The 14,994-nt window shown below is 34.8% G+C and overlaps 2 protein-coding genes across 11 annotated transcripts in view; both read right to left on the bottom strand.

Annotated features, from left to right (window-relative positions):
• The window catches only part of LOC105249627 (E3 ubiquitin-protein ligase HECW2), a 6,346-nt gene extending 2,951 nt beyond the window's left edge, over positions 1–3,395 (bottom strand). The window contains exons 1-4 of one of the 5 annotated variants that reach the window (XM_025407112.1): positions 3,070–3,395; positions 2,454–2,779; positions 1,315–2,327; positions 877–1,164 (exon numbers count right to left, since the gene is read on the bottom strand). In XM_025407112.1, the coding sequence (XP_025262897.1) occupies positions 877–1,164; positions 1,315–2,327; positions 2,454–2,751 (1,599 nt within the window). In that variant the 5' untranslated portion in view covers positions 2,752–2,779; positions 3,070–3,395. The remainder of the gene's footprint in view (positions 1–876; positions 1,165–1,314; positions 2,328–2,453; positions 2,780–3,069) is intronic. The other 4 variants (XM_025407114.1, XM_025407109.1, XM_025407093.1 and 1 more) reach the window with 4 other exon arrangements.
• Positions 3,396–6,072: 2,677 nt separating this feature from the next.
• On the bottom strand, positions 6,073–13,256 carry LOC105249628 (exportin-1). Of its 6 annotated transcripts, none has more exons than XM_011255227.3 (14): positions 13,090–13,256; positions 11,591–11,828; positions 11,309–11,503; positions 10,858–11,208; positions 9,996–10,724; positions 9,657–9,891; positions 9,278–9,441; positions 9,026–9,160; positions 8,778–8,921; positions 8,545–8,691; positions 8,182–8,430; positions 7,849–8,101; positions 7,500–7,750; positions 6,073–7,322 (listed from the first exon to the last, which is right to left on the bottom strand). In XM_011255227.3, exons 2-14 carry the CDS (start codon positions 11,786–11,788, stop codon positions 7,176–7,178), a joined length of 3,198 nt encoding a protein of 1,065 aa, XP_011253529.1. In that variant the 5' UTR covers positions 11,789–11,828; positions 13,090–13,256; the 3' UTR covers positions 6,073–7,175. The 6 variants fall into 6 exon arrangements, with proteins under 6 accessions (XP_011253529.1, XP_011253527.1, XP_011253526.1 ...); XM_011255225.3 differs by having other exon boundaries at positions 11,591–11,825; XM_011255224.3 differs by lacking the exon at positions 13,090–13,256 and adding an exon at positions 12,719–13,082.
• Between the last annotated feature and the right edge of the window lie 1,738 nt (positions 13,257–14,994).

The following is a 14,994-nucleotide window of genomic DNA, read 5'->3' as shown; positions in this document are numbered from 1 at the left end:
AAAGTTGTACGGTAGAGGACCGTAATATGCTATTAATAATTTTTTTGTAGATGGAGGCGCTTCAGAGATTTCAAGGTCAACTCCATTTTTTTAAATGGAACCCCCCATTTTTTATTACCTATTCTTGTAGCTTATCTCTAGAGCTTTCCAAAACACTATAATAAAGTATTTCTTCATTGAGTATTTTTTGAGTCATGAGGATTGAAATCATTTCTTAATTTTACATAAACCATAAAATATCTAGTAAAATATTCATTTTTCGATTATCTTACCTTAATGCTTTTATGTACAAAATAATGAGAGGTTTCAATTGCTGTAAAGAAAACATACAGTTGTTTTTAAGAAAAAATATGAAATTGTTAATTGTAAATTACATATTTTTTAAAAAAAACAACTATTTTTTCTTTACACCAATTGATTTCTCTCATTATTTTGTATATAAAAGTATTAAGGTAAGATAATAAAAAAATGAATATTTTACTAGATATTTTATAGTTTATGTAAAATTAAGAAATTATTTCAAGCCTCATAACTCGAAAAGTACTCAATGAAGAAATACTTTATTATAGTGTTTTGGAAAGCTCTCGAGATAAGCTATAAGAATGGATAATAAAAAATGGGGGGTTCCATTTAAGAAGATGGAGATGACCTTGAAATCTCCGAAGCGCCTCCACCTACAAAAAAATTATTACTAGCATATTACGGCCCTCTTGGTACCGTACAACTTTTATACGTATAAAATTTTTATATCTCTAAAAATAACGGAGATATTCTAGGTGGACGGAGTTATTGGTCCACGTGTATATGAATTTTCTCCGTATGTACAAAAGTATATATCAAGTGTAATATATAGCTGAGTGATGATAATCTTGTAACCTTGAGATTCGAAGCTTCATCAACATCTACAATCTCAAATCCAAAACAATCCTCAGGATGAAATGGTATAGGATGTCTCTGAGGTCGTTTCGGTAACTCTGGTGCCCCACTTGGTAATGCATTACTTCTATGTAATGGTCGGTGGGTTGCTCTTGGTGGAAGCGGCGGTGGCATTGGATATAGAGTTTCGTACAAAGATTCAGGAGGCGAATGACCACCCGTACTACGCCATAACTGATAATATTCCACTCCTTCTTTCGTTACAATCCCATTAGGTCTGCATTGTCTCTAAAATAAAAATCTCATCTTTATCAAATTCATTAGATAATAGGTTTTATTATATTAGAGATATTAAATATAAACCGTATGTGCCAAAGTGTACACTTCCAGGACAGAATAAACTACGGATCTACATATAATAACAACAAATCTACTTACTTTTTTAATATTATCATGACTTGTACTTGCATGTTGGGACTCTATATCCGAATTACTTTCTTCGCTACTATTTGACGAACGAGGTTCCACATCCAGACAATGAACTACTTCCAACTGATTTTGTTCGGTAAATGATGACGTCACAAGCGCTACTGCATTTTCCTCGACGTCGGATTGCTGAATATTGGCAGTTTTGGGCATTTTCTCTAAAATTGGCAGTTTAAACGGCTTACTTGTGCTTGCAGAATCATTGTAGCACGAGGAAATACATTTTTGCGACACTGTTGTTTCTTTACAAACAAGTTTAGGTGAGATGGGTGATTCATTTCCATCAATTACATTGTCCAAAGTTTCATTGTCCTTATTATTATTCTCCAATGGATTTAAAGATACTTTTGCATCATTTTCTGTGTCGTTATAATCTGCCAAGGTTGATGAAACACTTTGCAAATTTGATAATTTTTTAGATGTATCTAAAGGCACAGATGTCAATTCATCCGTTGATAAATCAATGTTACAATCAATGTTGGAATCTTTCGTATTATTATCGCTAGATGTCCTTAATAAGATATTTGTTAAACTGTTATAATTTGTAGTGGAAACATCGTCTTCTAAAGACAACTGTTTACAAGTATGCAAAAGTGTCGTTTCTTCTACTACTTTGTGTCTAGTACTCGATGCTACATCATCATCATCATCACTATTATCATCATTATTATTACACATATTCCCTGTATTTGGTTCATGGTCATATTTCTCTATATCAATACTGTGACCTTTTTCACAATTATAAGCTTTTTCATCTAAGAAATTGTCAGGGCACATTGTTAGTTCTAAAGTGTTGGAAATTTCAGGAATATTTCCCGCTAACAAGCATTTCTTTCTAGTTAAGTTTTTATGAGCGAGAAAAATTGACTTTTGACTAGAGTTTTCTGCTATACTGTTGCATGTAGTATTTGCATCGTTATCTTCCTCAGTTTGTTTAAACAATATCGATGTACTAGTTTCTGTAACTTTTGAAAATATATTTTTATTATCATGTTTCAAATGTAAAAATAAAACTTTACAATACTTTTTATATTTTGTAAAATATGTGGAAGAAATTACAATTCATTTACAAGTTTGACACTGATATTAACCTGTTATTTTATCTTGGAGACATATATTCTCGAGTAAATCATTTGTCGTTACGGAGCTAGTAGATGAAAGCCCATCTCCGGTTGAGTTTAAGATTTTAATTCTGATCTGATGATCCGACGTGGACACTTTGCCATTATAAACATTTGCTACATCGGCATTTATTTGTTTCGTAGATAAGCTTGATTCTTGGCCGCTCGTAGAATTTAAAGTCATTAATGTAACAGAATGTTCGTTAGATTTCTCAGTATCCTCCTCTTGCTTGGAAATATTGTCCATAGCATTTGTTTCAGATGGCATCTTTTTTTTCAAAACATATTTGAAAGCTCTACAAGAAAGTATACGAACATGGAAATTAAGAGGCGCTGAAAATATCCATATTATCAAATTCATTGCAAATATGTTAAATTGTTTGCGTATACGGATTCACAAATATACGATTTATATTATGTATAAATATAAATGTAATATACATATATTTACAAACAGAACACACAAATACAAAAATGAAGAGAATACAGAATGAAAGGAGAATGGCAAGGTTAAAAAATGTTGCATTCAAAGATTAACTGATAATTTATAGAATATCGCATACAAAAGACAATTAAAATTAGTTACTTAGAGAATCGCTGAGAATGGAATCGTTATCGATATCTCTAATTTTTCATTATAACGATGCTTACGATACATTTCGTTCTGTACATACGCAAGGTAAAAGATGTGCGAAAGCGTCGTTATGCGCCAAGATTTCTTACTCGTTAATACACCGCATATTTAATATGTGTAACAGCGTAACAGTAAAGCTACTTCAAATAGCCAATATTATGTAGCATCCGCTGCTTTATTTACGCGATGACTTTACTATTTTATTACTACTAATTATACACGTACGTATGTACTACATACACGCGTGAACAAGTAATTTTGACAGCAGCGGACGTAGCAGACTGTATACGACTACTAGTAACTTTTGAACGCGGTACACTCGATAGTGGCCGCATTCAGCGGACTCAACCGCTAAGTATCAATCGAACATGATTGGTTTCTACTTTCAGGTCCGACCAATCAGCGTCGAGTTACATCGGAAAATCTAGGAATGTTGCCCAACTGTTGAGTCCGCTGAATGCGGCCAGTCTTGATAACACGAACGCTCTTACACGGGGTGCATTCAGAAGCACAACCGCTCACTGAGTGGCTAAGTAGCAATCGAATGTGATTGGTGAATTCGAAGATAGAAACCAATCACATTCGATTGCTACTTAGGCCCAGTTCCACAATCCAGTTAATCCGAGTTTAATACGTTAAACTGGGTCCTGATTGGTCCATTTGCTACTTAAACTCGGATTAACTGGATTGTGGAACCGGGCCTTAGCCGCTCGGTGAGCGGTTATGCTTCTGGATGCACCCACTTTCTATTGACGTTTTCGAATGGTCGTTCCGGAGTAATTTACTAGATGTCATTGACCAATCACGGTAATTCTTCTAAAGAATGTATGGTTACATCTTAAGCCGGATCTACAATAGATAATTTAAACCGTAAGCTTTAAGAAATTGACCAATCACAATCGAGTATTCTCTTCATACTTGACTGTGATTGGTCAATCTCTTAAGGCTTATGGCTTAAATTACCTATTGTAGACCCGACCTCAAACCCGACCATTCAAAAACGCTAAAGAAATTTTAGCTCTTTTTGCTCCAATTAGATTAATTTTCGTCAAATTTAAATTTTTAATTTATAATGCGTAGAATAACTTGATTAAAATCAAGTAAGGTGTGTTCTGTGAATGCGTTCCGTTTAATGTTACCAACATTTTAAATTGTTTGATTGACTAATGGCCGCATTCAGCGGATCCAGCCGCTAAATAGCAATCGAACGTGATTGGGTTCTACTTTCAAATTTGGCCAATCAACGTCGAATTACATCGGAAAATCTAATAATGTTGCCCAACTCTCGAGTCCACTGAATGCGGCCAATCGGAACAAAGAAACTTTGGTTCTTTGTTCCGATTGGCCATCGAAAATTACGAATCTTTGTAGTCTCCAATAAGAAGAGTATCCTATGTCATAAATGATAGCGATAATATTTGCATTCTCTTTAAACACACCTTTTTTTTTTAGAGAATTTTAGAGAATTTTTTATAAAGAAATGTATGAATGATATTTATATATTTGTAATTGTAAGTGTGATATAAAATAGTTTTCACATATTTTCCGTATATTACACTTTTTCGATATTCATATATTAAATATATGAATTATTTAGGAATTTTTTAAATATTTCTTTTTGACGGAGGCTAGCTTGAAAATCATAATGAAATTTATCTTACCTCGAAAGTATATTTACTATTTATTTGATTTAATATACAAGTACAGCTTGTGATCTCAACTAAATTGTGCTAAAAATTCATTTGAAATTTTCGCTTTTTATTCTTTCTCTCTCATCTTTTCCTTTTATAAATATATGTATATTATTTTATATGTAAACATATAAATGTGTGCAATTATTAAATATATCTTTTCTACTTAGTCTTTAAATCAATATCTAAAACATTTATTATATTTTCATTCTTGTATTTTTGCTTATCAATTCTTTTCGATGACAAAGCTAAAAATAATAATATTATTGAAATATTATTATTAAAAGTATACTCGCATAGATAAGAGAGAGAGCTAATGTTTTAGATGAAAAGACAAGGCAATACTACAATATAATGAACTAAAATTATTTATTTGAATTTGTCATTAGACAACTCTCGATAGAAAACCTTAATAGAATGTCGCACATGACTAATAGCACGATTGAATGATTTTATAAACACAGAATGTATATTTAAAAAACTTAACCGTTTCTCTCGATGTCTCTTTAGTGATAAGATTCTTTAACATATATCATTTTATATGATTGCTAAATTATATTTGAGGACATAAATAAAAAAAAAAGGATGAAATATAATTAAGCGCTAAATGTATATGTTGCGATCATTTCAATTTACAAGTATCCATTGTATATGGCTCGTATAATAATAATAATTATTATTATTATATAATTATAATAATGATATTATACTTTACAACTTTGCTCATTGACATTAGTTAAAAACATACATTTACACATCTTCAAAGCCTGCTGCGACGATACTATTTTATGCAAATTATTCACAAATTTAAAAATCCAATTCTGCTTTTTTATACCAAGTATAAATCAAATGTTACGCTCTAAAGCGCCTGCGCGCGTTCTATACTGATTTAAACATATATACGATAGTCTTGTAATAAGATTCATTGCAATAAGAATTATATTTTTTTTATCGACAAAATTTTCACCAAGAGTGTCCCATACACACTGCTTCTTGCATTATACTAAAGATTTTCCATCTGCGCGTTCACATTCAATAAAATACACTAATTTATCAAATATTTATTGAAATCTTATTATTTATATTGATCAAATAAATGCATTAATCGTTCTAGTTAAATATACGTCGCTGATATATATATATATATATATATATATATATATATATATATATATTTACACATGGCTTTAAATTATTCAGATTAGTTGGATATATATATATATATATATATATATATATATATATATATATATTTATATATATATGTATTTGCCTTCATCTAGTAGATATAAGTTTTATCGTTCGCGTATTTGTTTTATCCCACAGTATTTGTAAATACATTCCATCAGTTATTTATTACCTTTCAGAAATAGAAATGATTTTATTGACATGAGATATGGAAATGATTTTATTATATCACGGCTGAATAATAATACGTCTTCAATTATACGAAGAGAGTATCATTTTGCTGAATAAAAAATATGGAACAGGAAAAAAATTTTGTGTATTATTTATATTATAACAAATTCATGTATCAATACATTAGTATAAGCTATCACAAGTAAGCTTACATACATACATACATATTCATATCCATCCAACGGTAAATTTAAATGGCCAAAAGTGTGCACAAAACAATTCTGTGAACTACAGGCATTCTCTTAACTCGCAGAAATGCTAAAACAAAACTTAATATAATAGTATTATAGATCTCTCACATGTGTGTGTATGTGTGTGTGTGTGTGTGTCTATGTTCGTATGTAGAAATTCCTTATACAGAAATTTATCATACAATATATCGAGCCGTTTTTGAGGACAATTCTGAAGAATGGTAACGTTATTTTTGCCATATTCACCGTTTTTTATCATTCTGATTAATTAGAGAGAATTAATCTGTAAAAGTTTTATATTCTAGGAATCAATTTCTCTGAAATAATCGATTCTCTCTGAGAGAAGCAATTTTTCAGCAATCTTTTTATCTCATTACATGAAATAGCATCGCTAGCAGGCAATTGTCCCATTATATCCACAACAGAAACTCGAATTTCTTTAAAATCCTATAACAGACAAACAAACAGTCACCGCGTTTCGGGCTTACCTCCTTAACAAGGGTATACTCTCTCTCTCTCTCTCTCTCTCTCTCTCTCTCTCTCTCTCTCTCTCTCTCTCTCTCTCTCTCTCTCTCTCTCTCTCTCTCTTTTGCAGACTCGGTTTTAGTAAGTAATTAATATTTTATCTATTTTTGATGATGAGATGATGATGGTGATGTCGCAGGGATAATTACAGCTCAAAGGATACAAGAATTCCTTTCACAGAGTGTTTTTCATCAAATGTGCATAAAATGATAGGATACGGACTATGGTTAATTCAGTCCTGCATCTCTTCTGGCATTTCGTGAGGATTAAGGATGCCCGGAACGGCCATTTGTTGCCGCCTCTTCTCCTCTTGGGCTAGCCGTAAAGCTGTTTCTCGTTCCTCCAAGTAAAGCTCGGCATCGTCCTCACCTGTGTATTCCTAGATGAAGGGAGAAAAATGCAATTTTCTTTTTAAACTTGTGCGTCTAGTATGGTAGCTAACTTTTTCTCGTATCATTAAATATTATCAAAGCAAAAGAGGGAGAAGGAAAAAAGAATTAAATATTATTTCGCGCTATACGTTTTGTTTTCGGATAAACCTGTCAATACTACTTACTTTGATTTGCACGAGAAAATCTCTGAGGTGCTCCTTAAACGCAGTGATATCCTGATTAAGATGGAATAAACCTTGCACAGTTATTTTAATCTGATTATCAGTTAAATGCGGAAAGGCTGCTCTAAGCAATCTTGCAACAAATTCTTGTATATATAAAGTATTATCAGGTACAGGGCCAAGTGGCACCTGAATTTTCCCACGTTCAATCAGTGTAAACATATAAGCGAGAATTGTAGCGTGCATTGTAAGGCCTGTATATCAACATGATATTAATCGAATCAATCAATATCTATATAACAGTACATATAAATCAATCGATTATGCAACTAAATGTAAATTTATTCTTCACCTGCTGTGTGCGATGTATCCGTGACAACGCTAAATATATGTTGTAGAATATCTGTAAAATATGTTTGGTAAAAACTTTGACCCGCTTGCTCGTGTTGTTCAATGTTTAACAGAAGCTGATAAAGAATTTGTAGTCCTGTGTCTGCTACATTCCTCATTGTATGTTTAAAGGCCCAAATAATTGAATCAAGAACCAGTTTAAACTGGGCCGGCGGAATTGAAAGAAATGCAGGGAAACAATGGACATTTACCGCCTAAAGGAAATATAATAAAGTGATACAACTTAAGAATATAAGTCGAATCATATAAAAAAAATGTAAATTGATACACTTACTTGTAAGAGAAGGAAAAAATTTGTTCTGTGTTCGGGAAATTCTTCAAAGTCTTTGTTTATCATTTCTAAAGTACATTCAAATACTGCATCAAATATTTTAGGTACCTCGCTAGTGATATGGGCTTCTAGTTTGTTCACTATGGTAGCCATAGCACTAAGCACTTCGGGCTCTCTAGCACAATGAACATTCGTTTTTTGATAATCCAGCAAAACGGCATCCAGCAATGGCGGTATAAAATTTTCCAACACCTGATAAACAGAGAAATCATTATTTCAATCATATTTTATATAAAAAATGTGAAGTAAAATGAAGAAATAAATTTGTAGATTTTTGGGAAAAATACCCGAGACAAAAAGTCTTACCATTTGATGGTCATTCGTCCTGCTCACCCAATCTGAGATTAGTTTCAATGTTTCCTTTTTCACTACTCTCATACTCTTGATTAAAGGTTGCTTCATTACTATCTCACCATTTACAGATATCGCAGCACTTATATTTTCACTCATAACCTAATGTAAATTATGCTTGTTTAGTGTATCAATCATTATCATCCTTTGAAAAATCTTTCATACATAAATAGAAAGAGAAACGATACCTTATAAACATTCAACATATCTAAGTATATTTTTCCTAATTGTATCACGTACGGGTGCCCAAGAGCTTTGCAAGCTCTAACATTTGTTTTTAAGATGCTGGCGAGTTGCTTCACGGCCTCTTGGTCCTTCAAGACATCCACATTCTAATGATTAAAAAAAAATTATTCATATTATACATAGACATAAATGTATTATAATGTATTCTTTTTTTCTGAAAATTTACAAATAAATAAAAATTATAACATACTTTGGATGCTTGACTAATAATGTCATCCCAAACTTGATTAGGAAGAAGCATATATTTCTCAATCAATTGTTCTTGTATTACAGTATCGGCTTGAGCATTTATCATGTAACCAACCGCCTCATAGAATGTATGTACCTGTTGTATTATAATATTATTAGATAGTATGTGTATCAGAATATGTAAGATAAATGTTATATTATATAATTGTAATTAAATATGTGTATAACACAAATGCTATAGTTTTTGTCTTACTTGTTGTGTTTGAAGATCGCATATGATGGTACTAATTGTAGAAAGAATTTCTTCAATGAATGGCATTGCTTCTCCAATTTGTATGGTAACAAAATGTCGTCTGCATTTTAGTGCTATTTTAATAAAAGTATCGCAGGCCATATCTTGCACTCCATCGTGCGTTTCTACAATATAAACAAAAAATTAATTTAACTAATTACAATTAAAATAAATTATAATTAACAAAAGGAGTCTTTATTATTAAGCGAATGAGCGAGTGAACAAACGAGTGAAAGAGAAAGAAAGAGAGAGAGAGAGAGAGAGAGAGAGAGAGAGAGAGAGAGAGAGAATGAGAGAGAGAGAGAGAGAGAAATAGAGAGAGAGAAATATTTATTCTTACCATGCATGAACTCAAAAAGTTTATTTACAACAGTCTTTAAAAATTTCCAATGAGCTCGGAGAAACCGTGGATACTGGCCAACAACATACATGATATTGCTAGCAATTATAGCTTTGTTATCTTTTCCCTTCTTTTGTTCACACAAACCAAGTAAATCTTTGATTACAGTTACCAAAAAGCGTTTTTCATCTTCTTCGTGCATAGCGCCTGAAATACTGCCTATTGCCCAGCATAACTGATAAATGAATAAAATGTGATAAATATAACATCATTGCCATATATGTCACCCAACATTTTATTACGCGCATACATTTTATTTGATTAACATTAGACAATTACCGTGTTGAGATTCTTCCAGGACCACTCTGCACCATTAACTTGATTTTGTAATTTCTCCGTCATTACTCTTTCTGTATCCAAATAATCGAGATGAGTAAGATACACAAGAGTTTCTCTCATATTTTTGTAGAGATTTATAGAGTCGGTATCTTTCATGAATTCCCTGACAACTTCTCCATTTTCATTCTCTACGACAAGCACTTCTTCAGGTTTTGCCATTCTACTGATCATGATATATCGTACTTTTGTTAAAACTGGAGCGTAAAATAATCTCCGAGGAGGAACCGTCAAGTTTTTGGACATGAAAATTGGCGAAGAGATAACAAAAGGATTTTCTTTGTACAAATCGGCGGCTAATCCATTCCAGTATTCTAAACAGATTTTAAATATTTCAACCTCGTCGACTTCAGATATGAGGACGAGATAATGTAACGCCTTCACTAGCGTTTCATTCAATTGCTTCTTCTCTATTAGCTCGCCATGATCTTTGAGATAGGTGCAAAGAAACATAGCTAGGTTTTGGATAAAGTTTTGCTCTTGATCTTGACCAGCTGCGTATGCTTCACGTATGTTGGTTTCCAGCGGGAGCATTAGTTCCAATTGTTGCATCGTGTTGATAAATAATATAACAAACATGTCATCATAATTCGGTACGTTAGTAGCGGTAACGGCCGCGATTTCCGTTAGACACTTGAGAGTAACATTCCGAAATATTGGTACATTCAAAAACTGCAAATATATTTGAAACAAATATTACATTAAGTATAATGTATAGAGAAAGGCGAACATATATCTGTAAATAAGTTAACGGGGAGGGAGGGAAAAGGGGGAAGAAAAGAAATGTACAACAAACTCTCTTTACCTTGAATATTAAAGTGGTTATCAATTTAGTTTCAAAAATATATCCAAGAGGTATCCAATTTAAAAACCTTAGTAGCGTCTCTAATGTGACTGCTACTAATGGAACATTTTGCGAATTGTCCATCACAAATTGGCAAAGCTGAAATATCTGTGAAAATTCACTGCACATTGTGTCCTTTAAATGTTTCGCTTTTGTCTGAGTCATTTGTCCGCTGGAAAAGTCAAATACTTCCTCTGACAAAAGTTTTAAAATAGCCATATTGTTTTGACAGAGACTCTCGTTAGTTTTACTCGCGCCAACGATATCACTGATGAAGGATTCCCAATTTTTCGGCCATTCACGTTTCAATACCTGATATCGAAGAAACAATATATAATTATTATTAACAGATAATTATTCCTTGCGCTATGATATTTCTCGCGCAAAATATAAATGAATTTTAGCTACTCACTTGCACGAGGATCATATTGAGTTTGTTGAGATAAACTTTGGAAGCTTCCATCGTCTCGGGATCGCTGCTCGTCTTTATGATAAGGCCTACGATATACTTTTTTATACCTTCGCATTGATTTCTCGGTAGTACTTTCCATCGTGTCTTTATAACTTGCTCCAATATTTGCAAGCCGTAATATTTTGTTTGTTGATTCTGTACAATGGGACGACGATATAGAAATGTTCGCGAATACATATACGTGCTACCGACGATGAGAAATATGACCATGCGAACATTTACCTGCGAATACTCTAGAATAGTATCTACCCGTGTCCAAGCGTTTGGATGTTCCTTGAGGGTCGTTAACACTTCTTGAGCGACTCTTTGTTGCTCACCTATCCCAGTATACATACATCCTACTATATTGTCGAGAAGCGTTATATCCAATTTCTGATTGAAGTCCAATAATTTAGATGCTTGCTCAGCCAAAGTTGCCATTGTATCGTGAAATTATATATTCTTCCGCACCTTTTATCTTCTAAATGGAAAGTAGAGAGAGAGAGAGAGAGAGAGAGGGGAGGGAAGGGGAGAGAGAGAGAGAGAGAGAGAGAGAGAAAAAGAGACACGTGAAAATGTTATTTTTAATAATGATAAAACACTTGGAGAAGTAACATGTCGATTATACGTACAATTTGTACATACAAGGATTGACATACAAGTGGATTCAAAATTCTAAACTTTCAATCTACAATCGTGAATCTCAAAAACGATGCAGAAAATTGGGTACGTATAATCTAAACAAGTCTCGACTATGCGATAGATTTGCCTCTCTCGCAACGTACAAAGCCTATTGTGCTCGATTAGAAATTTAACGTGGCGTAAAAAAGTCTTGGATACTACGCGATATTAACGCGACAAGAGTTTATGTCGGATGCTGGAAATGTTTGAGGGAATTGAAAAAGATTGAAAAGTCGGGGGTCGAAGGTCTGCCGCACGTGTCCGTATTGAATCGGGGGTGAATCGAGGTGCGGGATCGCGGCGCGTCGACGCGAGGATAAACGCCGCGAGGAGTGTAAATGCGAGACGAGTGTAAATGAAAATGGAATAAAAGGAGAGAAGAGAGGAGAGGAGAAAATATCGTGTTCGTTGACGCGGGTGAGGTCGCCGTTCCGCGGTGACAAACTAACCTACATTTGACAATCGAGGGAGCAAGGTTATGTGAATCGTTGCGAGCGTAAACGATCACACGGGAGAGTAAACAACGTACCGTCGGGGTCGGGGCACCGGCACCGGGGTCCGACGAGAGGCGCGCGAGCCACGACGACGGGGGGAGCGCGGATTCGTTTCGTTTTGGCGTCCCAGCCAGTAGGGAGTACCTCGAACGTCGCGTCGACGGGAGCAACGCGCGAGAACAACGCGCCAACTTACCGTATTCACTCTCATACACGACGATTTTCCGTTCGGGAGTTTCAAAAAAATCACACGTCTCGATCACCGCCGATTAAGGTATATCGATGAGAATCACAAGCGTAAAGCGGCAAATATATACACAACCGCCGATTCCCGCGCACGACCACTTTCGTACCTCGTTTCACGCACTCCAACGCAGTCATTCCTCACCGTCTATCGTTCTCGCTCTCGCTCTCGCTCGCTCGCTCCCTTTCTCTCCCTCTCTCTCTTTCTCCCTCCCTCCTTCCTTTCCTCCCGCTCACCCTCTTTCTCGCTCGCTCTCTCTCTCTTTCTCTCTCCGCTACTTTTGCGACGGTCAGTGGAGAGATTGAAGTTTGCGCGATACCCACCGAAGCCGTTCTTCGTCGTAACTCTGCGCTCTTGACCTCATACGAGCCGCGTCTTTCTCTCACCAGTCGCCCGGAACAAAGTGCCGAAGGTGCGCTCGCACCTCCTACTACTGCGTCTTGCCGAAAATCCTCAAGATTTTCGAAAATAATAACAAGATGGCCGGAAAAAGTTTACGCGACCATTGCGGACAAACCGCGGCGACGATTGGCCTTACTATCCGCCCTCGGCCAATCGGGGTGACGCTAAACGGCTGTTTCTCGTGACGCCACGGCAGAGTCGTCTGACGTCACGTATGTACATACACGTGCGCTTCGTTTTGACTCGAGAAAATTCATCGTTGTCGCGTAATGCGCGTACGAGGATAAACGAAGAGTTAACAACGGTACAAGTGGTACGATAATTATGTAGTAATTGGGTAAATTCGACGAAATGTTTTCTTTTTCTTCACAAGAAAGAGACGTGTCAAGTTTTTGGTCAAGTTTAAACTTGCATCGCGACGGCGAATGCAGAGTGAAAAGCTTGTTTTCTCATACGTGGCGTAGCGCACGCAATCTCTCATATATTGTGTAATATATTTTCAAAATAAATACATTTTATTATTTACGTTTATTTATACGATGTTTAATGTTAACCGAGAGAAATTTTTTTTTATAAAAGATTAAATCTTATTTTCTGCATTATAAGGGAGGAAAAAATACCGATTGGTTTAATCCTCAAGTACCATACATGTATATTATTTCCCAAATAATATGAAAAAAGTAGTTTCTTTTCCCAAAGTGTATCACTTTATATATTTACTAAACTTGCTCTAATTAGTAAACATTTTACATGTATTAAACTTGATTGTTAATTAATTTGATGAAAATTTACAACGCGAAACAAATTTATATTGGTATGTAATATAATAAATTTTTGTTATTCCGCACAAGCTAATCAATAATAAGAGATCATTAAACTACGTTATTGAAAACTGACATTTTTTCGGACGCATTCGCATCTATCTATGTTTTTATGTTATGTGACTGTTGGATAAATTCGAAATAGAAGGTATGTACACTGCGCGACAACGATTCGTTCTGTGGTCCCTCTCGCGAGGCAAGGGGAGCGTAGCCTCTAACCAATCAGCCACTGCCACGCTGCCAGCTGATTGGTCACTTCTACGCTCCCCTTGCCCCGCAAGAGAGAAGTCCAGGAACGAATCGTTGTCGCGCAGTGTACATTCGCGCTTTTTGAAAACGTTTCGATTGAATACACTGGCTGCGTTTTCAGCAGAAAAAGCAGATTTGCAAAATTTGTAAATTGGCGTATGATTTTAATTTTGACGAAATCTAAATCATACGCCAGATTCACAAATTTTACAACAGTGCAAAGCAGTTTTTTCTGTTGCATGCAGCTAATCTTTTACTAAAATCTGTAATCTATGGTTCTTTTAAATTTTGAATCGTAATTGAAAAATACTACTGGCGTTTTCGAATGGTCGGGTTTAATGGGTGCTTTCCATTTAGCGACACAAGTCGACACAAGCGTCATTCTATCTTTTTTTCAATGAATACAATAAACAAAGATAGAATGACACTTGTGTCGCTAAGGCCCATTCCAACGGTGGCCAGTTAGCATAGACCTTACAGATATGGACTGGCAATTGCCTATAGTTTCTGTAGAGAAGCAGTGTCCGGAGGAGGTTAGAGAGAGAAACATACTTTTTAGTACTTCTCTTTCTACAAGTGTCCGAAAGTATGCATTGCACTTGAAGAAAGAGAAGTACCAAAAAGTATGTTTCTCTCTCCAACCTCCTCCGGACACAATCTGATACGTATTGCCAGTCCATACTTATAAGGTCTATGCCAGTTAGCTTAACTAGTAGTCAAGTAGTGATGCAAACCACTGAAACAAAATTCGATAAG

Source organism: Camponotus floridanus, unplaced genomic scaffold (genome assembly GCF_003227725.1).
Source record: "Camponotus floridanus strain SB8 unplaced genomic scaffold, Cflo_v7.5 scaffold1, whole genome shotgun sequence".
Classification (NCBI taxonomy): Eukaryota; Metazoa; Arthropoda; class Insecta; order Hymenoptera; family Formicidae; genus Camponotus; species Camponotus floridanus.
This window is presented reverse-complemented; position numbering and strand designations above follow the sequence as displayed.